This window comes from Drosophila miranda (assembly GCF_003369915.1).
Source record: "Drosophila miranda strain MSH22 chromosome Y unlocalized genomic scaffold, D.miranda_PacBio2.1 Contig_Y1_pilon, whole genome shotgun sequence".
NCBI classification, from domain to species: Eukaryota; Metazoa; Arthropoda; class Insecta; order Diptera; family Drosophilidae; genus Drosophila; species Drosophila miranda.
Window position 1 is genome coordinate 46,408,151 of NW_022881603.1, and position 25,525 is coordinate 46,433,675.

A 25,525-nucleotide genomic window follows, 5' to 3' on the forward strand; every position below is an offset into this window, starting at 1 on the left:
CTGAAAAATATTGTGTTGTTAAAAATAATGTATTCAATAAAGACACTAGACAAATAAAAAAAGACGATTGCATAAATGGCATCATAGAACAGAAACCCGCAAAATGCCCTTATACAAAAACATATAAGAACATTCAAGTAAATTATATAGAACCAAACATTTTAGTAACATGGAATCTTCCAAGTACCAAATTAAACCAAAATTGCCAAAATAAAGAGATCACTATAGAAAGAAATAATATTATCAAAATTTATAATTGCTCAATTCAATTAATCGAATTAGTAATAACCAATTCAATGATTGATTTTACACAGAACGTCTACATTAGTAATAAGACCATTGTCTTATGTACAGGCAAAAGAAATAATCATAGAACACACAAAGTTGTACAATGTATTACAAACAATAATTATAATTCATTATAACAATAATAATTATAATTATACATGTAACCATTACATTTAAGAAACGTCCTAAGACATTCACTGTAAAATGCATAAACCCGACAATAGAAGAGGAAGAAGACCCGACCTCAACTGTCATACTCGACAACCCATCATAAATAAAAATTGAAAATAATTTGTATGTGTTCATTTTTATATAAAAATTTATATATAACAATTATTTTTTAATTTTTATCATTTAAATTAATTTTAATAATTAAAAAAAATTTAAAACAAAAATTCAACAAATAAATCTTATTCCTTAATTTAAAAAAAAATATATTATAATCGTTACGGTCCCTGCTAATCTGTGCTTGAGAATTTGAATTTAACGCCAACGTCAACAAACTGCTGAAACGGCTTGGCAGAACAAAACTGTCGTGCGATTAATACAACTGGCGGTCAGAAAGAATTTCACGATAAAATAAACAAACTGCGGCCACAGCTTGGCAGAGAAAAACTGACATACGACAAAGACAAATGTTGTCGCAAACAATAATCCATCTCATTGACCATTTATTAAAATTGTTCATCAGTTCAGTCTGAATATTGAACTTTGACCTGAGGAACGAGTAGAAATAATGGATGCGATACAGCTCTGTACTAGAGTTTCAAACGGCTTACTTTGAGGAGCGTCTAAAAATGGTAACTAACCAGCAGCAGGCAGTGATAGTTCTGGAAACCGAGGCCAAGCCCTACGAGCGGTCTACCTTAGATAGAGCGGTAGTTTGTGAGAAAGCTATAGCTGAGGTAAAAACATTGCCAGAGTTCCATGGGGCCCAGGAGCTCAAGCAAGAGCTTGCCACTCTCCACTCTTGCAGGGTGGCATGACCATCGTACAATTTTTTGAAGAGGTTGAGAAAAAACACCCTTCTTACCAACAAAACTAATACGTCACAAAAAGCCGCACAAACACAACGAAAAGTATCAGAGTAACCAGCACACAAATGGTACCGGTGGCTAGGATATGGTTGAAAAGATGGATGTCGACCCCTCCTTCCAACAGCAACAGGTAAACCCAAATGAGGCCCACCTGCCTTGGCAGCTCTTGGTAACAGTCACTAACAGGTTACATTCAAGAGGCCGACTTGATCTCAGAGAATCTCTGACCAGCGCAGGCATAGGGTTACCCACCTCGCACAAGTAGACACAGGCCAATACAAACAACAATATGAGCAGTTAGCAGAGGAGGCAGAATATTAAACTTCCTAATAGATACCACGGCCGTTAAAAACTACATCAAGCCGCTAAACGAAAAATGATGTCCAGCCACATAAAGGCATTTGCCACATACGGCTGTAGTAGCCACAATAAGGACCGAAGATGAGGAGGCACTTCGAAATGTACCATTTCCCAGTAGGATCCACTGATTCAGAATCATTCGTTCATCTAGGTCCCCGTACAACAAATGTAGATTGTTTAAAACAAACGAAACGATGACTCAGGTTCGAGCAAAAAACGGTCATGGACTTCCGCAAGCTGAACACCAGTATCTCTATGATTCTTTCGAATCTGGGAAAAGCAAGATACTTCACTACCCTTGATCACGGTACCACCAAATCACGCAAGCTGAACGCGATCGTGAAAAGACGGAGGTAAAAATGAATTTTGCATATCGGCTAGATGTGCTACGTGTACGTTGAGCGAGGCAGCAAATGTCAATCACACTGAGACTGTACTCAGTAATCTCCATAACGCCAACATGAGAGTGTCAAAAGAAAAATCCCAATTATTCATGAGAAATATTCTTTGTTGGGTCAACTGAAGTCACAAGAACTAGCCCTGATACAGTCATGCCAATCAAGAATTTTAGCAACCCTTATTCATAAGGGTTTTCATAAAGGTTTTCATAAAAGACTTCGCATAAATAGCAAGACCATTTTGGCGTCGGAAAATGTCATTCACTACCCGGACTTTAACCAGCCGTTTGACCTAACCACTGATGCCTCATCCAGTGGCATCGAGGCGGTGCTGTCGCAGAAAACACACACCCATAACCATGATATCTAGTACTCTGAAAGATAGAGAATTAAACTATTCGACCAATGAAAAGGTATTGGCCTTATTATAGGCACTAGATAGGCTTCGCCACTACCTATACGGGAAAAGCGACATAAACACTTACACAGACCATCAGCCTTTTACAAACTTACAGTTTTATTAATGTTTTAGAGAACCCGAGTCGGTCAGACGCAGCTACAATTCACAGTAAGGGCTCGCTTACTTTTGTAATCAAAGCTGTTGATAAACCATTAAGCTGCTTCAGGAATAAAATAATCCTGAACGAATTAAATACGCCTTCGAAGCGGTTTTACATCCCCAAAAAACACGTCATAGGATTGACTTTGTCAGTCGCGACACACTTCTTGAATCCATCAGTGCCAATTCCATTGCACCCTGCCAGTACTGGCGTCTAGTGCAAAATTACCTTGTCAAAGCCTTTTCGGACACGAATATCCGTTATTGTAAGACCCTGGTGACGGATATAAACAATGATAGAGAGTGAAAGGAAATAATAACCACAGAGCACAATCGAGCGCACAAGGCAGGCAGAAATGTGAACCAGGTGCTGCGCTAAAACTACTTTCCAAAAATGGAAAATGGTCGCGGCAGAAACAGTGGCAAACTGCAGGATATGTCTAAGAGCCAAGTGCGATATTCTCCAATATTCTCCACTGGAGCAAAATATTTCCTCACTACGGTCGACAAGATTTCAGTGTTTGCGATTGCGCAGCAAGTAGCTTCGCGCGCAATCACTAACGTGAAAATGCCGATTCTGCAATTGGTAAACATCTTCCCAAACATCAGAATCATTTACTATGACAATGGGGCAGCTTTTATTTCAGAGAATATTCGGTCTTTGTTAAAGAACCAGTTCGACACTACTTAAAGCATTAACACGAAGTAGATGATACGGTTGAGCTAGTTGTTCTAGCTACCATTGTGTACAACCGAACAATTCACTCGGTCTCAAAAAAGACACCCACTGAAGTGGTTCATTTAAGCTGCGACCTTGGGGATATATATTGTTGAGCGTTTAACAAGAACAGCTTGATAGGAATAACACAGCCAGACAAAATAGGACTTTCGACATAGTATAGAAAGTAGTAAAGACAAATAAGAGCTTAGGGAACAAGCTAGTTCCTCTTTGCGCCGAACAACATCCCCATAATCGTCGAACCGGACGGAGTATGAACATTAAGTTCAAGAAATAATAGAAATTATTTTTACCTATTCCCTCAAAAACACATGAGGAAATTATTAGACACCGATACAAGACATCTACTGACAGCGGAGTTAGGAGGAGTTCACTACAGGCATGCCAGAAGTTTAAATCTCCTTGGGACGGCTCTGAAGGTTATTGCAGAGAAATCGGACTTCGACGACCTACAAGAAACGCGACAGGTAAAGAACGAATTAATAAACGCTAGCAATAGGCAAATAGCTATCAATACGAAAATCAAATCACAGATTAACGCCGTCACCGCAAGGGTCAACCATTTGTTAAAGATGAGCAGAAAGGAAGAAATTAATGCTTCACACCTATACGAATCCCTTCTAACTAAAATATATTGATCGCCACCACTTTTCCGAAAAATAAAGTAATAATTAATAAAAATAAATATAAGTATAAATAATAAATATAATAGTCTGTGAGGGCACTAGTTAACAAAGAATTAATAATATTTGTAATCGAAATTCCTGGACCTAAGCTCAAATGTAAGAAAATAACTATATTTCCTGTCGCCATAGCGGAGTAATTATCCGACTGCCTGAGAACATCGTAGCTGTATGCGATAGCAAGGTCATTGCGGGCACGTCATGCAAAGGGCCCCCAAGCCTTAACTTTTGCAAGTAGCACCGACAAACAACTGTTCCCAAGAGCTACACTCCGCAGATGTGGCATACTGTGACACACAACCCAACGATAGATCTCCGGTCGTGGAAATAGATGAGGGCGAAATAGATGAGAGAACGTTCGTTCTCTCTCGTAGTGACCAGACGTGTGTTTGTTTTGCGCTCCTCTTCTTTTCCTTTTATTTTTCAAATACAGCCGGTGTTTTTCAAAATAAACCTTGATAAAATTCCCCATTTAACCTACAGATAAAAACTTAATTTTTGATATAAATTCTGTGCGTTTGTTAATCGTTTGTTTGTGTGCTGCTTTCTGTAAGTACGCTCAAGCTGAATTTAGCCCGCTCTTATCCCGAAGCCTTTGCTTTAGCTATCAATCTCTCCCTATTATCCAAACTCAAAAAACTGTTCTTTCTCTCACGCTCTCTAAACTTTCTGAGCAATAGCGCTCTCTGTTTAGTAGCTCTCGCCATAACCGCTCTCCTCCCTGCTCTCTTTTTTACTAATTCCGCTTTGAGCGTTGTCTGGCACATTGGTCTAATACCAATTTGTTTTGAAATTTTGAAATAAATAAATAATAAAAATGAAATACGCTGTGGTCTGCGCAAAAAAACTTGTAAGAAGCAGATCACCCACGATCAGCCGAATGTCCCCTGCTGGCTCTGCGACAGCGTAGTGCACGCAAAATGCGCTGGATTTCCTGGCCTCGTGAGTGATGCTATAGCCAAAGTAAAGGGTTGCATTAAAGTTGCGAGGCATGCCGTGCGGTGGAGAATGATATGGTGGCATTTATGAGGCCGACGCGGAAGGGCTTTAAGGAGCTGACTGTTGGCTTTAAAAAGCAGTACGATCGGCTCCTAGCCATGGAGTCTCAATTTGGCAATCTGCAACTGCTGAATGAGTCTCCGCGGCGTAAAAGGGTCACTCCGCGCACTCAGCCGCTCGCCGCCGAAAAACTGACTCCGACCACTCCCGGTGTGCAGCAGTTGACCTCGTTTACCACTCCAAGGGCCACGACAGCTGCTGGCGATGCAGATTCGGTAGCCGAATTCATCGCCTCGGAGAATGTGCAGCCAAGTACGTCTCCAGCGTCCGTGTCCGTGGTGTCCGCAAGTTCGCTAGTATTCCCGTCTATTCCGACGGGAATAGTTTAAGGCCAAATAATAGTATATATATAAATAAATAATAAAATAAAATGGAATACGCTGTGGTCTGTGCCAAAAAAAGCTGTAAGAAGCAGATCACCCACGATCAGCCGAATGTCCCCTGCTGGCTCTGCGACAGCGTAGTGCACGCAAAATGCGCTGGATTTTCTGGCCTCGTGAGTGTTGCTATAGCCAAACGTAATGGCTTGCATTACAGTGGCGGGGCATGCCGTGCGGTGGAGAAAGACATGGTGGCTTTCATGAGGCAGACGCGGAGTGGCTTTAAGGAGCTGACCGTTGGTTTTAAAAACCAATACGATCGGCTCCTAGCCATGGAGGCTCAGTTTAGCGGCTTAAAACTGCTGAATGAGTCTCCGAGGCGCAAAAAGGTCACTCCGCGGGATCTGCAATTGCCAACCGTCACTCAGCCGTGCGCCGCCGAAAAACTGACTCCGACCACTCCAAGTGTGCAGCAGTTGATCTCGTTTGCCACTCCAAGGGCAACGACAGCTGCTGGCGACGCAGATTCGGTAGCCGAATTCATCGCCTCGGAGAATGTGCAGCCAAGTACGTCTGCAGCGTCCGTGTCCGTGGTGTCCGCAAGTTCGCTAGTTGTCCCGTCTATCCCGATCCCACCAGTAAATAGACGTTCCGGACCTCCGGATATTGCCACCACAGGTACTAGGCTTGTGGTGACTAAACCACTGGTGGGAGTCCCACCAAAACGACAAGTTTTTGTTTCACGGCTGGCCCCTGACCTCACATCTAATGATGTAATTGCTTTTATTCAAAGCAAAATAAAAGCCGTGGGTTTAAAGGTGGAGAAATTTAACTTCTCTTATGCCAGGGAGATAGCCTCGTTTAAGATAAGCATCTCCCCAACTCAATTTGACACCATTTGCTCCGCCAAATTTTGGCCGGAGCATTTGGTGGTGAAGGAGTTTAAGGCTAAGAAGAAGAATAGGCCCCCCATATCCCTTCCAAACCTTTCCAGTGTGCCACCCTCAACCTCAACCTCAACTTCCCGTCCTGCTTCCACCTTTCCAAAAAACTAACTTCTCTTTTAGTAACCTATCAGAATGTAAGAGGCTTGCGTAGTAAGCTCAGCATTCTTTTCCGGGATAGTGTTGCATTTGCTTCCCACGTTATTGTGTTTACTGAAATCTGGTTAAAGCCGGACATTCTTAGTTCCGAGGTTTTGGCAGGTCGGTACACAACTTTTAGAAAGGACCGTTCGTCTCGACGGGCAGGGGGGGTTCTAATTGCAGTGGACTCTTACTTCACGTCGGAACACTTCACAGTCCAAGTTCAACAGGAACTGGAATTCCTGTGTGTAAAACTGATTCTTCCCGCTTTCGCTATATTCATTACTTGCTCGTATATCCCACCTTCTTCGGATATTTCAATTTATGAGCAGCACTTGTCCGCTTTAACCGCTGTTTCTTCCTCGCTATCTGATAAAGATCGTATGATAGTTCTTGGTGACTTCAACTTGCCAGGAACTGTTTGGTCTTCGGTAAACGAGTCTAGTATCCTAGTGCCCATGTCACGACATGACTTTGTTGACGGCTTGCTTGACCTATCCCTGTCTCAAGTCAACCATGTGAAAAATTCCTTGGGTCGATTGCTTGATCTGTGCTTTGTATCGGATCCGACCATAGTGTTGTTAACCCGAGTAAAGCCGAGTTTGCGAAGCTTAATAACCTCATTAGGGATTTTGATTGGTCCGCTTTGTACTTGTGCACTGATATCATAAAAGGCACAAACATTTTTTACAATGCTCTTGGCACATTTTTCGATTCTTGTGTCCCGCTTTCTTGTCCGACTAGATCTGGAAAACCCCCTTGGTTTACCAAAGAGTTATCCAGTCTAAAAAACTTAAAATCAAGACTTTATAAAAAATTTCAAGAAGTGGGTTCTCCTACTTCTCACTCTCGCTATGTATTAGCTCGGTCAAACTTTTCAGTTCTTAATGCTCAATGCTATAAGAACTACCTATCTCGATGCAGGATACGTTTTTCTCAGGACCCTAAACAGTTTTACAGCTTCGTAAACAGTAAGCGTAGAACGTCCGCACACCCATCCTCGCTATCATTTTGTAATACGTCGGCAAATAATGATCAGGCAATTGCCGATCTTTTTGCCCAATTCTTCCAAACCACCTATTCTGAGGAAAGCTACTCTGGTCATCCGTACCCATACGGTTTACCGAGGTCGAACGGCATTTTCAGTCCCTTGTTAAATGAATGTTCCCTACTTCATGATCTTCGACTAGTTAAGCCGGTGTTTTCACCGGGTCCAGACGGGGTTCCAGGTTGTGTACTCAGGTACTGCGCCGAGGCTCTGTGTGGACCTTTGCTTAAACTATTCACCCTATCCATTGATTCTTCTTGCTTCCCCCCGATCTGGAAGGAATCGTTTATAATTCCTCTCCATAAAAAAGGTAGCAAGTCTGATGCAAAAAATTATAGAGGTATAGCAAAGTTATCCGCTATTCCTAAAATGTTTGATAAGGTTTTAACTCCGCACTTGCAACATCTCTGCAAGTCACTTATATCTCCAACTCAGCATGGATTTATAAAGCGGCGATCAACCACCACGAACTTGTTAGAGTTTACCTCTTTCATTATTAAAGGTTTTCAAGGTAACTTACAGACGGATGTTATTTACACCGACTTTAGTAAAGCATTCGACTCTGTAAACCATTCCCTTTTAGCGCATAAACTTGACCTTTTAGGGTTTCCGCCCAACCTCCTGAGATGGATTTCTAGCTATCTTTGTTCTAGGTCTCAAAGAGTCCTCTTCAAAAACTCCCTCTCTTTCCCAGTAAAGGTTTCTTCGGGAGTACCACAAGGCAGCCATCTAGTCCCCTTACTCTTCACACTTTTTATTAATGACTTACCTTCAGTATTAACATACTCTCGAGTACTTATGTATGCGGATGATGTTAAACTCTGTGTCCAGTACAAGGACATTTCATTTCATTCTCGCTTGCAATCCGATCTCAATAACTTTCAGTCATGGTGTTGTGCAAACTTGTTACACCTTAATGCCTCGAAATGCAAAGTTATGACATTTCATCGTTCTAGCCCTTTGTTGGCCCCCTACACCCTATTTGGTGGTTCTCTTGAGAGAATTACCCTGGTGGATGATCTGGGTGTTATGTTAGACCCCAAGTTAAAGTTTTCCGAACACATTTCTACCATGGTAAATAAGGCCATGGGCGTGCTTGGGTTTATAAAGAGGTGGTCAAAGGAATTTGACGACCCCTATATAATAAAGACTCTCTATACCTCGCTTGTTCGTCCGATCTTAGAATACGGCTCCTGTGTATGGTGCCCTCAGTACAAAGTACACCAGGACCGTATAGAATCAGTACAGAAAAACTTTTTACTCTTTGCTCTGCGGGGCCTTAACTGGGATGCGGGTGTAAGACTCCCATCTTACTCTAGTAGACTACTATTAGTAAACCTCCCATCCTTAGTTAACCGTAGAAAAATGCTTGGTGTGATATTTATGCACAACTTGATCAGGGGTGACATAGACAGCCCTGATCTGTTGAGCCGCATAAACTTCACGATTCCTATTAGACTGACTAGAAATTTTATACCGTTGTTCCTTCCACTTTGTAGATCGAATTATTCCTTGCAAGAACCGTTTAGGGTCTTATGCTCGGATTATAATTCCCTCTACCATATTATATCCACCACTAATTCTCTTCCTCTTATTAAATTATTAATCCTTACACACCTTTCTATTAATTAGTAACTGTAGTTTGTAATTTGATTGCATGCTTAGTTTCTTAGTAAGTTTAGTACTCATTTTCCTCGAATGTTAGTCTAATAGCTATCTTTCTTGCATGTTCGCGTTTGGTTCGGCTACGCACCGCGCGTCATGCGGCAGCGCCCCTCGGTCGGTTGGGCGGGAGGAGGGCTGCGTTTTGCCTGGGATCCGCGCGTAACAGCCTTCTGCTGGGGTCACACGGGCCACTTGACGGTGCAGTAACTGCATCGCCTCTTGAAAGATGCAGTCATTGCATGTCAACGTCCACAAAAAGAAGAATAGGGGGCCATAACTCTTACAAATCATTCCATTCTGCCATCCTCAACTTCCTTATCTTCCCGTCCTGCTTTCAAAAAAACGAACTTCTCTTTTAGTAACTTATTAGAATGTTAGAGGCTTGCGTTTTAAGCACAGCATTCTTTTCCGGGATAGTTTTGCATTTGCATCTCACGTTACTGTGCTTACCGAAACCTGGTTAAAGCCGGACATTCTTAGTTCCGAGGTTTTGGCCGGCCGGTACACAACTTTTAGAAAAAACCGTTCGTTTCGACATGCTGGAGGGGTTCTGATTGCAGTGGACTCTAACCTTACGTCGGAATATTTCACAGTCCAAGTTCAACAGGAACTGGAATGTGTAAAACTGATTCTTCCCGCTTTTGCTATATTCATTACTTGCTCGTATATTCAACATTCTTCGAATATCTCAATTTATGAGCAGCATTTGTCCGCTTTAACCGCTGTATCCTCCTCGCTATCAGATAAAGATCGTATGATAGTTCTTGCTGACTTCAACTTGCTCTTACATCTTACTCTTCGGTAAACGAGTCTAGTAACCTAGTGCGCATGTCACGACATGACTTTGTTGACGGATTGCTTGACCTATCTTGACCTGTCTCAAGTCAACCATGGGAAAAATTACTTGGGTCGATTGCTTGATCTGTGCTTTGTATCGGATCCGACCATAATGTTGTGAAGACGAGGCCATCATCATCCATCACATCCATCATTCATCATCCATATCGTCGTTGGAGACTTGAGCTTTGTCCGCCCCACTACAAACATTGGTTCTTCGAGCCGGATCTTCGCCTAAACAAAAGGAGAAGTCCACACCAGCAAGCACCGGCGGACAATTCCCAACCTCCAGGATAAGTACGGATTCCCCATCTGCTCATCTCCAGTGGCTCCTCACCTGGTCCCATTCGGCTGGACATATATACATATATATACGTGCCGCGTCTTTCCTTTCACCGTTCTATCGACGGCGCCATATTCTTGGCAATTCCGGGCGCTCTCCGCTTCTTCGAGTGCTCGTATATACCCACATCTACATACCAAATACAACGGTCGTGCTTATAGTTCCGTTGTCTGTGCAATCAGTTGTGCCACAGTGAAATAAAAAGAATTCACCTGCAGCGAGACCAATTTTATCCGCCTCTGATCCAGCGCTTACATTCATACACATATGTATGCATATCTGTCGGTAACTCATCTGCCTTCCTCTCCCAGCTACCGGCTGAGTTTTCGCGGCTGACAAACGTACATACATATGCACATACATATTCTGCATATTTTTTTGGTTTTATAATTACATACATATATAAACTAACACGGGTCACTACGTCGCCCCTTTCGTAACTAATTATATTGTCAAAAACCTAATACACGATTTCATACGCCCGGCACAAATTTATTTACATATACATAAGTACGCATTCTTTTTAAAGTAGCATATTCTTGCATATCTATATACATACACACATCTTGTATTTAAAACGGTCACCGTTTTGTACCCGTTGTTCAATTGCGCTAACTCAAGGCACCGTACCTAACATTTACATCCATACACACACGCACATACAAGCAACAGCAGCGGTGCATTCTTTTCGTCTTTCCTTTCGCTTTCGCTTCTCCACCGTTTTGCTTGCGTTGTTGTTGGTGGGAGAATATTTTTCGGTGCCGCGCTTGACCGTAACGGAGCGTCAAGTTACGCGCTACCCTGCATTTCGAGGGTATATTGTTTGCCGTTTGCAACCGACTCTATATATTGATACCTCGTGAATCAATATTATTGTTCATCCTCAATTTTCATCCTAATCTCCGTATACAACCAAGGTTGTGGCCATTCGCACCACACTTCCTCATCCGAGTGGGAGTTTGTTCTCCTTTCTTCGTGTGATTTCCGAATATGCCAACAGGGCGTGAAGAGAACAAAAAAATTTTGTCCGTGACCTCTCCAAGTGTCAGAAGACCACGCAGCTCGTCCGCCCCAGAAACACCCACCTCGGTGACTCGCAAAGTTAAGTCATCCAGTACTCCCGGGCCCACCACAAGCTCCGCGGGTGCGAAGACCAGATCGGTCCCATTCCCGTCGCCGGTCACGCTTAAGGTGCCAAGCCATTCTCAACCCTCCCACACAATGGGTCATTCCGCCGCCACTACATCAATGGCTAAATTTGAAGCAGCCTCACGCAAACTTATGCATTTCGGAGAGCGAATAAACCTTCCGAATCCCCGCACTCCATCTGCCTCTCTTGCCACGGTACGCCGTGACCAAATCCGAAGCATGTGGGCGGAGGTTGAGGCAGAGCACAAAAATTGTTTCGCGGTTGTGGCTGAAGCCGGTGCGCAGGCTGAAGCGGACCTTCAATCGAAGTTCGATGACTGTTTTACGGTGTACGAACAGTGCGTTGCTGATCTCACTGATCAGCTCCAACAACCAGCAGTCCTTCCCGCCGCACAGCCAGATTTCCACGGCGGCTGCAGACTCCCCCCATGCGACATCGAAGTTTTCGCTGGGGACTACGTACGCTGGCCTACGTTCCGAGACCTGTTTACTGCGATCTACATACAGAATCCCAGGCTGTCTCCCGTGGTGATCCGAAGGCCATAGTGGAAAAGTCCCCACTCACAAATGACGGCTTCGAGGCTGCCTGGACTGCCCTTCGGGACCGGTACGAAAATAACAGGCTCCTGGTGACTAACCAAATAAATATCCTCCTTTCATTGGCTTCCGTTCGTACCGAGTCCAAGTTCTTCCGACGCGCCACCCAGCCTTCAAAATTATTTCGCCTCCGGCCAAAGAGCTGTCCTTCTGGGAACAGCAATCATTAATATTTGCACCTGGGGACAAATTTCAGCGCCCGCGCTCTAATCGACCCGGGATCCGAGGCAACGTTTATCACGGAACGTCTTTTTAACATAATCAAGTTGCCGTTCCGACTCATCCAGGCACAAGTCTCGGGCCTCAATCGGACAGTATCCGCTCAATCCACGAAGATATGTCATTTTGCCACGACGAGGCCGGACTTGCACTTAAACGCCACGGCCTATGTTCTGCCGGAACTGGCGGGTCACCTGCCATCCTATCCGATTCCGCAAACTTCGTTGCGAGACCTGCCGGGACTTGCATGGGCAGACCCGACCTTCCACGAGAGTTCACAAATAGATGTCCTGATTGGAGCGGATATCCTTCCGTCCATCCTGTTAAGCGGCTCACAGACCAACATCTGTGGCTCTCTCCTCGGGCAGGAAACCATTTTCGGGTGGGTACTTACCGGCCCAGTTCCCAATACTGTAAAAAGCAGTATTTCATCCGTCTCTACGCAAGTTTCGAACGAGCTAGAGTCTCCCTTAGACCAGCTTCTTACCAAGTTTTGGGAGGTGGAGACACTACCGGTGAAAATCGTAGGCGAGTCGGATGCCTACTGCGAAAGCAATTTCCTCCGAACCACTTCGAGAACGTCGAACGGAAAGTACGTTGTCGCGTTGCCGTTCCGTGACCCAGATCGTCTCGGATCCGATCTGGGGTATTCAAGGTCGATTGCCGTGACTCATTTTCTGCGGAACGAAAATCGTTTAAAAAGAGACTCTACCTTACAAGCGCAATACGACTCCGTGATCCAAGAATACCTAGACCTTGATCACATGACAGAAGTTCCTCCGATTCATGGGACCTCAACCTACTACCTGCCGCACCACGCTGAAGCGTAGCCTGATAGCACCACCACGAAAATCCGCGTTGTATTTAACGCATCCAGCCCGTCGACTAACGGTATCAGCTTAATTGATCTTCTGCACCCCGGCCCTGTTCTCCAGTCCGACTTAACCCTTCAGATCCTGAAGTGGCGCTACTACCGGTACGTCTTCAATGCTGACATCACCAAGATGTATCGGCAGATTTGGTAGATCCGAAACACACCCCCTTCCAGCGAATATTGTTTCGCAACAAGGAGGGCGAGATACGCGACTATGAGTTGCAAACTGTTACCTTTGGAGTCAATTGTGCTCCCTTTCTCGCCATCCGGGTGTTGCAACGGCTTGCAGACGATGTCCAGTCCCGATTCCCGAGAGCCTGTATTCGGTCCTGTATGTATGTCGACGACGCCCTAGCGGGAGCAGACTCTCCCACTAAAGCTCAACAAGCTATCCGCGAGTTACAGGCCGCCCTGAGTTCTGCCGGGTTTCCACTGAGAAAATGGACGTCCAACCATAAGGATATCCTGACTACCATTCCGAATGACCATCTCCTTCACACCGACTTCCTTGAAATTGAGGCAGAAAGCACAGCCAAGACTTTTTGAATTCGCTGGAAGGCGACAACAGACGATTTCTTCTTCGTTCCGCCAGAACTGGCATCTACGGCATCCTATACCAAGTGAGCGGTGCTTTCCCAGATAGCACGGTTGTTCGACCCTGCGGGCTGGTTGGCTCCTTTCATTGTTCGGTCAAAGATCTTCATGCAAGAGATCTGGCTGCAAGAAGTGGGATGGGACGAAGATCTTCCGACCGAGATGCGTCAGCGCTAGCAGAGTTTTCTGCAGAGCTACTCCGCTCTCGACCAGATCCGCATTCCAAGGTGGATTGGCTCCGAACCATCTGTAAGGGTCGAGCATCACGGATTTTGCGATGCGTCCGAAAAGGCGTACGGTGCGGCGATCTACGTACGCATCGAGACTGACCACCTGGTCAAGGTGCAGTTGCTCACCGCGAAAACACGGGTCGCACCTGTTAAGACTGTATCGCTCCCGCGCGAACCAACTAATTGTGCGTCTTATCCGATCCAAGTTCTGGATTCCCAAGGTTCAGAAACTCATGAAGGGCGTGGTAAACTCCTGCAAGGTATGCGTCATCCACAGACAGAAGTTGCAAGCCCAAATGATGGGTGATCTCCCTACGGAACGAACGTCCTTTTCCAGACCGTTCACGCACACCGGAATTGACTACGCGGGTCCCTTCGAAATACTGAATTACACAGGCAGAGCGTGCCTGATAACCAAGGGGTATTTGGTGTGTGTTCGTGTGTTTTTCCACGAAGGCGATCCATTTGGAGCCCACGTCGGATCTCACGACCGAGAAATTTCTTGCAGCCTTCGCTCGTTTCGTCGCACGACGAGGGTGTCCGCAGCGCATTCACTCCGACAATGGCAAAACTTTCGTTGGTGCCGCCAAGGTGCTTTCCCGTGACTTCCTAGAAGCATTCAAGGGTTCGATAACTGATGCGTACAGCCATCACCAGGTTTCGTGGCGTTTTATCCCACCAGGAGCTATACACATAGGAGGTCTGTGGGAAGCCGGGGTGAAGAGTTTCAAAACTCTCTTCTACAAAGCCACGTCCACTCGGAAGTAGACTTTCGAAGAGCTTTCCACGCTTCTCGCAAAGATCGAAGCATGCCTTAATTCCAGGCCGCTCTCGCCGATGTCCGAAGATCCAACTGAGTTGCTGGCCCTTACTGCCGGGCACTTCCTTACCGGGGGACCCTTGATGTCTACGGCCGAACCCGAAATAAAGGGTGACCTTAAATCAATAATCAATCGATGGCAGCATTTAAAGGCCCTCTTCCAACAGTTTTGCCAGCGGTGGAAAGAGGAATACCTCAAAGAGCTCCACAAGCGCACTAAGTGGCAGACGCCGACGCCAAACCTCCAGGTTGGGGATATGGTTGTCATCAAAGAAGACAACCTGCCCTCCAATGAATGGCGTCTCGGGAGAGTCCAGTCCGTGTATCCCGGCGCTGACGATAGAGTCCGTGTGGTAGATATCCTTACTGCCCGCGGGGTCCTTAAAAGGCCTGTTGTAAAGGTCGTTCTCCTCCCAGTAGACCGCCCTAGTTCCGTCCAACAATAACGCGAATGTACCTTCCAAAGCTCCAAGTTTCATTACTAATACTTCTTCGACCACTTTCCTTCCTCCTAGTTCATCGTATCCAGACATGGCCCCACGCTCACGCGCCAACCGCACCGGGGAGAGCTGGCATCCACGGGGTAGAGGCACCTACCGTTGCCGAGTCTGCTCAGGAATACACCCGCTACGGACCTGCCACGTGTTTCTGCGCCTGAGCCCTGAGAAGAGGCTCCGAGCCGTCCTCAGTGGCGGGCTGTGCAGGGTGTGTGGCAAGAACCACCACACGCTACTCCACATATCCGCGCCTCGCTGTCCAGCCCGCTCAGCCTCGGGAATACAGTCGACAGCTACATCGGCCCACGCCGGACGCCGCCCTCGTCGCCCAGCCCGTCCAGCCCCGGCTGCACCGCCGCCATCTACGCCGGCTAACGCCGAGCGCCGTCCTCGTCGGCCCGTCAGCCGACCGGTCGTAGGAACCGCGACCTCATCGTTTTCGAGTCCAGCGTCTCAAGCTGAGTGCCGTCCCCGTCACCCCGTGAACCGCCCCGTCGTAGGAACCCCGGCGCCCTCCGTAAGCTCCCTTCTACAACATAGGAGCCTCAATATCCTCCCGACGGCGCTGATGGTCCTGGATACGGGCTCGAAGGATTTCGAAACGGGCGCGCTCATCGACCCATGCACGCCGGTGAGCTGCATTGACGACTCATTGGCCTCCGCCTTCAAGCTACCTACTACGCGCGTCGGCAACGAGAAGGTGTGCACCGCCGTCATTCGTACCAAGACGGGCGACTTCCGACTAGAAGCCATCCTGAAGGTCGAGCCCCGTTTGCGCATCCGCCCGCCGATCCGACCTTTGAGCGATACGATCCGGGCTCGATTTGACGATCTGAAGCTCGCAGATGCGCAATTCCATCGACCAGCCACCATCTCTCTGGTCTTAGGCGCCGAAGTCTACCCGAAAGTGATCCAACCCGGGTTCCTGGCACGCGAGGACGGCCTTCCTGTGGCCCAGAGCACGGTGTTTGGATGGATCGTATCCGGTGCATGCACACAGCCATAGACACCGATTGGGCGTTGCATCCTGTAGGGGGGAGGGGGGAGGGGGGGGGGGAGGATGTTCAGGCCAGCAGCAGATGAGTGCCGCGCACTGTGCCAACTTCGTGCGCTCCGGTCCCAATTCGCTCTCGCGCGCTCGGAGGGGCGCTCGGGAGATTTTACGACACACGATCCACCCGGCGCTCAAGCCATCATGGAGCATAGATCGTAAGGCCTAGTTTAGTGACGTTTCAACCCCCGTTTCAAACGCACGATCTACCGCGCGACCCCCGAAATAACTACTACACATTTACCACAAAGCACCACGGCATTTTATTTTCTTGCGACGGCTACAGGAGGTTTCACTTCATCATCCATATCGTCGTTGGAGACTTGAGCTTCGTCCGCCCCACTACAAACACCTACCATCCTACTTTCGAAGTGTCGCTAGCTATAGGACCAACTGTATTCGATCGGTCGAACGTGTCCCCTGCTTTCGTAAAACCGCATTTGCGAAGCTTAATAACCTCGTCGGGATTTTGATTGGTCCGAAATGCAAAGTTATGACATTTCATCGTTCTAGCCCCTTGTCGGCTCCATACACCCTATGTGGTGGTTCTCTTGAGAAAATTACACTAGTGGATGAATTTGGTGTTATATTAGACGCCAAACTAAAGTTTTCTGAACACATTTCTACAATGATAAATACCTCCATGGGCGTGCTTGGGTTTACAAAGAGGTGGTCAAAGGAACTTGACGACCCCTACATAATACAGACTCTCTGTACCTCGCTAGTCGTCCGATTTTAGAATACGGCTCCTGTGTATGGTGCCCTCAGTACAAAGTACACCAGGACCGTATAGAAGGGGGCTATGCGGGGCCTTAGCTGGGATGAAGGTGTGAGACTCCCATCTTACTCTAGCAGACTGCTATTAGTAAACCTCCCATCCTTAGTTAACCGTAGAAAAATGCTTGGTGTGATTTTTATGCACAACTTGATCAGGGGTGACATTGACAGCCCTGATCTGTTGAGCCGCATAAGCTTCACGATTCCTATTATACTGACTAGAAATTTGATACCGTTGTTCCTTCCACTTTGTAGATCGAAATATTCCTTGCATGAACCGTTTAGGGTCTTATGCTCGGATTATAATTCCCTCTACCATATTATATCCACCACTAATTCTCTTCCTCTTATTAAATCACTAATCCTTACACACCTTTCTAGTAAATAGTAATTGTAGTGGTATTGTATTTTGAATGCATGCCTAGTTTTCTCAGTAACTTTATTGCTAATTTTCCCCGAATATTAGTCTAACAGCTATCTTTCCTGCATGCTCGCGTAACAGCCATCTGCTTATTTCAGACGGGCCACTTGACGGTGCAGTAATTGCATTGCCTCTTGCAAGATGCAGTCATTGCATGTCAACGTCCAGAAAAAAAAACGTTCCAAAAAGTAATTTCAAAGAAGAGTTATTTAGAGTCATGAAATTCACCAATTTGTCTTTACATTGTACTATACAACCAACAACCGACAATAGAACTGGCTGTCGATTATCTTAATGTGCCGAATTTTGAATAAAATTCTCCTTCTCATTCAGAGTTACGCTCATACATATGTACATACGTCACTCGTGCCGTTGTACCATTTCACCCGGTACCATTTTGTATACACGTATACAATCTTATAATTTATATAAACTATCTTTTCCATCTAATGACAAATATTCTAGCTGTTTACGAAGCGCACTTCATTTACATTTCTTTTTCCCCAAAGAGATAGAGAAAGCTGGGCTTGAAGGTAAGCTAAAAGATTTTTCTTTATTTATTCTGTCCAAAATGATAATCCGATCTTAAAAATAATTCATTTTAGTTTTAGGAGGCGTCGAAAAATGTAGATATGTACATATATGTACTTGTTTTAGTATTAATTCGACGCAAAACAGATTGACATGGCTATCGACTCGGCTATTGATGGTGGCCAAGAATATATGTAAAAAGTAAATCAATTAAATTTGTTATTTGCATTACATTCACTTTCAACAAAGTGAACATACATACATACATACATACATATGTATGTAGGTAGCTAAGTTGGGTTGACCAATTCCCACACCATTCAACAGACCGGTTTTTTACCAAGCAGCGTGAAATTAAACCAACAGCTCTGCCATCTCCCTACTCTTAACTTTGGTTAAAACTCGGAATATTCTTCTTTAAAATATAATGTTTTACATTTTATTTGCAAATAAAAGATTTGTGTGACTTAAAGAGTATAAAAAACTGTAAAGATTTTTCAATTATTTATGCCGAACGTATTGCCTATTACTTTTTTGTTACACATATTATTGTATGTGTTTATAGGCTACATAAAAATGCATATACATATGTATGCATATGTATGTATATACCCAGCAAACCAAACGCTCACAAATGATATCGCATACGAGTCAAATGCGAGACTTAACCCGACAAAACGCTCGCATTCGGACCCGCATATGATAGAAATATGATACTTGTGTCGTTCAGTTTGTGGCAGTGAAAGTATCATTTATGATAGCTCGCAAAGGAATCGTTTGCGAGCCTTTTGCGATATCATTTATGAGCCTTTTGCGATATCATTTGTGAGCCTTTTGCGATATCATTTATGAGTCGTTTTTGATATAAAATAATATCAAAAGAAATATTTTTTCGAGCCCATAGCAGTATCAAAAAAGACTCATAAATGATATCGCAAAAGGCTCACAAATGATTCCTTTGCGAGCTATCATAAATGATATCGCAAAAGGCTCGCAAACGATGTCGCAAAAGGCTCGCAAGAAATAGTTTTTGCGAGTATTTTTTTTTGACCCGTTCCCATTTTGTTCCGTAATAAAAAATATTTTTAAATTGTAATATGAAATGAATTTAATGTATATATGTAATATGTATGAACTATGTACTAAAATTTAAGTTTTTTTGCATCACTTTTTTCCATAGCTCGCAAATAACTGTTGACACTTTCGGCGTGTCTGATAAAAACCTCTCATTGACGGACACATTGAGAAAATGGACTGAAAAGACCCGATCAAATCTGTTTTTGCTCAACTCGCTCTTCGCTCAAGCAAAGACCGATTTTTTCACTTCTCTTTTGTTCCTGTTTTTCACTGAGCATCTTGTCGCGAGTGAACGAACAAAATGTCTTTTGCGTATGTATGCGTGCTTGTACGTGTGATGCTTATGGCAACTATCAATTTTTGTGAATTCTATACGGTTTGACTATTGGAGCTTAAAATGAATCGTGAAAAGCAAAACGAAAATGTTCGTTTGCCAATTTTGCAAATAAATATACATATTACAATACAATAGCCCAAAAGATGCGGAAAACATGAATAAATAAACATATACACGAAAAAAAAACTAAAAACACTTTACTCAGACACTTTTTTGGTTCTGCTCATCTAAAGACACTTTTGCTGTGAGCGCTTGACCAAAGTGTCTTTCTAAGTTGTTATTGTGAGACACGATCGTGTGTCGGGCTCACCCAAAAACCCGAACACACATAACACAAGCGAAGAGACAAAAAGTGTTCTGCTCAGTGAGAGACCGTGTCTTCGTGGTCTTTTTCGGTTTTGTCAGTGACGAGACAGCAAAGGGAAAAAGTGTTGACCGTCGTTTGCGAGCTATGCTTTTTTCTAATCTGGCCTTCCGTTCCTGAGCATACTGGAAATATTTTTGAGTTGTATGGTCGAAATCCTGATCGTCGAGCGCAAACTTCTGTTTAAATGCATCTGTAGAAAATGTATATATATTATATATTAAAAATTGGGGAATTACATGTTCGATATATGTTCGGCATTTTCTTTTGTAAGACATTTTATTTCTTTTATTAATAATATACTTACCGATTGGCAGAAATTTCTTTTAAATGCGACGAAAATAATTGAAATGACGGCGCAAGGAACGCACGCTTTATTTGCACTTGTTTATAATGCTCGACACATGTAAAAAAAGAAAAACACGAATGACTTTTCGACCACTAATCTGTCGACACGTCATCTGTCGAGACGTGAACACAAAGCCGAAAGAGAATTGCCGGACCGAAGGCACACGAAGGCTTGCTTTTTTTTTTGGCTTTCGACCGGCAGCACAGTCGAAGCGCACTTTCCTATTGTAAAACTCCCGCTCGCGAGCTCGTTTGCGAGCGTTTTGCGACACAAGAAGTAGAGGTCATTTTTGGCTCGCTTGCGAGCTCGTTTGCGAGCGTTTTGCGACACAAAACCATATCGCTTGTACACAAGCTCGCTTGCGAGCTCGTTTGCGAGCATTTTGCGGAACTCTCGCAAAAGGCACGTTAGTTGGTTTGCTGGGTATGATCGTCATGGGCGAGTATGCATTTATGTACATGAACACATGTCTGAATACTTACGTACAATACGTACATATGTACACATATATGCAGTATGTCTAGGTGTGTGTGCATGAGAGGTTTACAGTTAACCACAATGCAAAAACCGGTTTGTTGGCGCAATCGTTTGTTTTGACCACAGATATATATGTACCTTGTATTTTAGGTTTATCTGTGTTCATACCAACAACAAACGTATTTGAAAATGCAAAATCACAGACCCTTACCTTGTTCGCAGGTTTCCATTTCGAGTTGTATTTAATGATTTTGTGGCAAGCTTGAAACTTGTGGTGGCTCCGTTGCCACTATTAAGTTGACTGGCACTTGTACGAGGTAATCGCGGATTTGCATTCCCATTTCCTGTAAGCGGGCGTGCCGCACCACTAGCACTATTGCTAACGGCAAGTGCTCCCGGTAACATATCAAGGTGCATGATGATTCCAATGCACAGTAGCGTTACTGGAAGCGCCGCCCGGCTAATAAATTTATACCGTCTTGTATAAACCAGAAAGGCTACCATGACTGCGAACCGTATCATCTCTACACATTCATATATTTTGCACACGAAAGAGCCGTTATTACCTGTAATAATTCATAGCTTTGTAAATGGAATTTTTGCATTGTATAACGACCAACAACAAATTTTCAGACTGGCTTGGATTACAAAAAATACTAATTTACCCAAGTAAAATATTTTAAAAATCTTAAAATATTAAAAATATTTCTTGCTTTAATATTTGTAGTATATGTATATATGCAGTTTAGATATGGATTCTAGGTGTTCGCAGTCTCCCATTCTTTAAATCAAACGTTTGCGTGTTTTTTGTTCGTTTTATGACCACTTTTGCATTAATAATGAATTTCAATATTCAACTCTTTAACCGTTATCCGGTGATTTAAAATCTTGTCGAAATTGAATAGATATACACAACCACTATTAAGTCATACATCCATTTTATTTACTTTAAGAAAAACGTAAATGTACATTAAAAGAAAATCTTATATTTTCGGCATTCAACAATTCACAACCGATTAGAGCATTGGGTGAAACCTTTCTGTTTCTGTTATAGATCTCAGTAGCTATACAGCTGCCTAAGCACACACAAAGCACAGCTTTACAACATGCCAAGAAACTCACCACTAAGATATAGCTATTGTGGAACTCGTTTACTCTATCCGAATGTGAGAGTTGCTTCACAGTTTAATATAAGAAACATATGTAGATACTTACATATGTATGTATGTATTTAAAATATGCTTTTGTATTATATGCATACAAATTATATGGTTGAATACAATTTGTGTTGGTATGAGTTTATGTTTAAGTACAAATGTAGTAAATATATTGATTCTCAAAATCTTTAGATATTTGATAGTATCCAGTCTCCAACTAGTTTTAGAAATTGATTAGTTTTAAAATATGTTATTGGCCGTTTTTGTACTTGATAGTCAGTCCTGGAAGTTTATTTGTTTCTATACATTAGTTTGTCGTTTCCAACAAATGGCATAATAATTTGTAAACTCATTCCATTTATTCAATACATTCAATTTAAATTCAAACGTACGTTGCATAAAGCATAGAAAAAGCATAACCAAAAGATAACATATAATACTAAAATAATTCAATGTAATAATTATTATTAAAATTATAACTATCCAATCGACATGATCGAAATTACTGCAGAAATAACTGGAGTGGATATTGACATTATCAAATGATTGGGTGTCACTTTGAATATTTAAAACTGTAAAGAAAAAATAAATACCCGCAAGTTTGATGAATATGCCTCGAAGACTTCAGAGTTGTTACTGAAAAAATATCCTGAGAAGAAGCTAACTCCCACGCTTCATAAAATTCTGGCACATGGTCAAATTTTAAATGAACATCAGAGCCTACCAATTGGAGAGATGTCAGAGGAAGCACAGGAAACAAGAAGCAAAGATTAAAAAAAATACAAGCAAAACCAAAACCTTTTCAACATCCATTAGATATGTGAGATCACAAAGAAAATCGGCAAGCAGTTATTCTTCAGAAATTAGAATAAGAGCTGGAGCAACGACATTTTGCATCCTTTCGCCCCCACAAAGGACGAAAATCTATGGAATCCAAAATTTCAAAGATTCGAGAAATCCAAAAACGCAGAATCGAAGAGAATGAATATATCTTTTAGACTGCAGAATCTGAACCAGATCGTATCATTATTATAGCCATAATGAAGAGAACAATTTTATTCGATCTCGCTCTGTCTCTCTCTCTGTCTCTTTCATTTATGAGACAGACTCGAACTGGGTTTCTGGATGTCCGGAAACAATTTGTGGCTCTCAACGAGAAATTTCTTGCCCTTGAATTACAGTTTCTTGGGCTCAAACTCGTGAGCGAATCGCCTAGACGGAAAACTCCGCATAATGATACCAATCTCTTGCAACCAAATCCGATTGGTACGCCTGCCTCCCACCTTCATCCATCGGAAGCATTTGTTACTCCGTGTGGTCATGCCTCGTCGTTATCTGTAAATCCGCCAACGGTGGTTCCGGTGTTCTTTACACCGAGCAATGTGCTTCCTTCGAGCATCCAAGTTCCCAACAGCATCAATCCCATCCCTGCAGTTTCTGCTGCCGTCACTTCTGACGTGGTGAGTGCTCCTAGTGCGGGTGTGTTGGTTGCTGGTGATGTCTTGCCAATTCCTGCTCCAGCCGTTGCTGCCAATTCTTCTGCCCCAGGACCGAGATCTCTTTTAGGAGTTGCTCCACCATATCGATCTCGCTCGGGACTTCAACTTAGAGCAGTGGTCCCTCGGAAAGCAATATTTGTTTCTCGTCTTATTCATGAGGCTACAACGGAGGATGTTAAACAACATCTTTCCTCTAAACTTAACACTTCGCCTGATGATATAGTTGTGACTAAATTTACATTTAAACATAAGCGCAACATATCATCCCTTAAAATTTCTCTCCCTGATTCTTTACTATCCAGTTCTCTAGAACCGTCAGTATGGCGTGAGCATACAATTATGCATGAGTTCCTTCTCAAAGATTCGAACTCGAATCCAAGAATTACCGTACCTGCTCCAAAAAACTGATCTACCATTTTTCGATGCACTATCAGAACGTTCGCAGTTGGTTGGGCAAATTGCGTCAAATTCATACTAATAGTGCGTCCTTTGATTTCGATGCCATCGCGTTTACCGAAACCTGACTTCTTAACTCTTCTGTCAATGATCATGCAATTTTCATTGATAGTTACACTATTTATTTTGCAGGTGGGGTTCTGATTGCAGTCAAATCTGTTTTCTCATCTGAGTTATTCCCATTCAATAACATCCATGGAATTGAATTTGTTGCAGTCAAAGCTCGTGTTGGCTCGGCATTTTTCTATTTAACCTTCTCTTACATTCCTCCCAGGTCTGATGCTGAGCTTTATTTCTCTTGTCCAAATTAATGACGTTAAAAACATTAGGGACAGACTTCTTGACCTCGTGTTTGTTAACGATGCTTCTCTTGTTACGGTATCTAGAGCAAGCCGAATATCACTCCCTGAAGATCCTTACCATTCAACTTTGTCGATATCACTTGAGTGTACCCGATCTGGTTGTGCTGACAGTTCCATGGCTCCTTGCCACAGGGAAGTAATCTGGGCCCGCTTCTGTTTATTATACCCGATACTCAAAATGAGTATTGGGGTATATTAGATTTGTGGTAAAAGTGGATGTGTGTAACGTCCAGAAGAAATCGTTTCCGACCCCATAAAGTATATATATTCTTGATCAGCATCAATAGCCGAGTCGATTAAGCTATGTCTGTCTGTCCGTCTGTTCGTCTGTCCGTCCGTCCGTCTGTCCGTCTGTCCGTCCGTCCGTCTGTCCGTCCCCTTCAGCGCCTAGTGCTCAAAGACTATAAGAGCTAGAGCAACGATGTTTTGGATCCAGACTTCTGTGATATGTCACTGCCCCACAAAGGACGAAAATCTGTGGCATCCACATTTTTAAAGATACGATAAAACAAAAAACGGAGAATCGTAGAGGATGACTATATGTTCTAGAGTGTAAAATCTCAACCAGATCGTATAATTATTATAGCCAGAATCAAGAAAACAATTTCATTCTTTCTCGCTCTGTCTCTCTCTAACACACAGGTTTCATGGTCGGCTTTGCCAATTGCAAAATATGAGTTCAAGGATCTCAGAACCTATAAGAGCCAGAGCAACCAAATTTGGTATCCACACTCCTGTGATATCGGACTTTGACCGTTTCGTGTCCAAATTTCGCCACACCCCCTTCCGCCCCCGCAAAGAACGAAAATCTGGGGCATCCACAAATCTCAGAGACTATTAGGCTAGAGTAACCAAATTTGGTATCCGCACTTCTGTTAGATCTCACTATAAAACGTATATCTCAGAGTTTCGCCCCACCCCTTTCTGCCCCCACAAAGGACGAAAATCTGTTGCATCCACAATATTGCAGATTTGAGAAAACTAAAAACGCAGAATCATAGATAATGACCATATCTATCAGACTGCTGAATCTAGATCAGATCGGATCATTTTTATACCCAAAAGGAACAAATCAATTTGCACTGGCTACGCAGCGCCCGACGTCACGCTCAGACTGATTTTCTGTCTCTCTCGCACGCACTCTTTGTCGTGTCGTTTAATATTAGCGGCGTCTGCCGGAGGAGAGCCATACTGACTAAGTATCGGGTATAACTGTAGAGTTGCGGTGTCCGCAGCAACTCACAACGTTCCCCCTCGTTTTATTTG

General features: G+C 43.7%; 1 protein-coding gene across 3 annotated transcripts in view; it reads right to left on the minus strand.

Moving 5' to 3' along the window:
• The window catches only part of LOC117191854 (techylectin-5B-like), a 196,789-nt gene extending 174,957 nt beyond the window's left edge, over positions 1 to 21,832 (minus strand). For 2 of the 3 annotated variants that reach the window (XM_033396621.1, XM_033396623.1), the window contains exons 1-2: positions 21,697 to 21,831; positions 20,997 to 21,351 (exon numbers count right to left, since the gene is read on the minus strand). In XM_033396621.1, the coding sequence (XP_033252512.1) occupies positions 20,997 to 21,307 (311 nt within the window). In that variant the 5' untranslated portion in view covers positions 21,308 to 21,351; positions 21,697 to 21,831. Of the gene's footprint in view, positions 1 to 20,996; positions 21,352 to 21,696 lie in introns of all 3 variants that reach the window. The other variant, XM_033396622.1, reaches the window with a different exon arrangement.
• Positions 21,833 to 25,525: the final 3,693 nt, after the last annotated feature.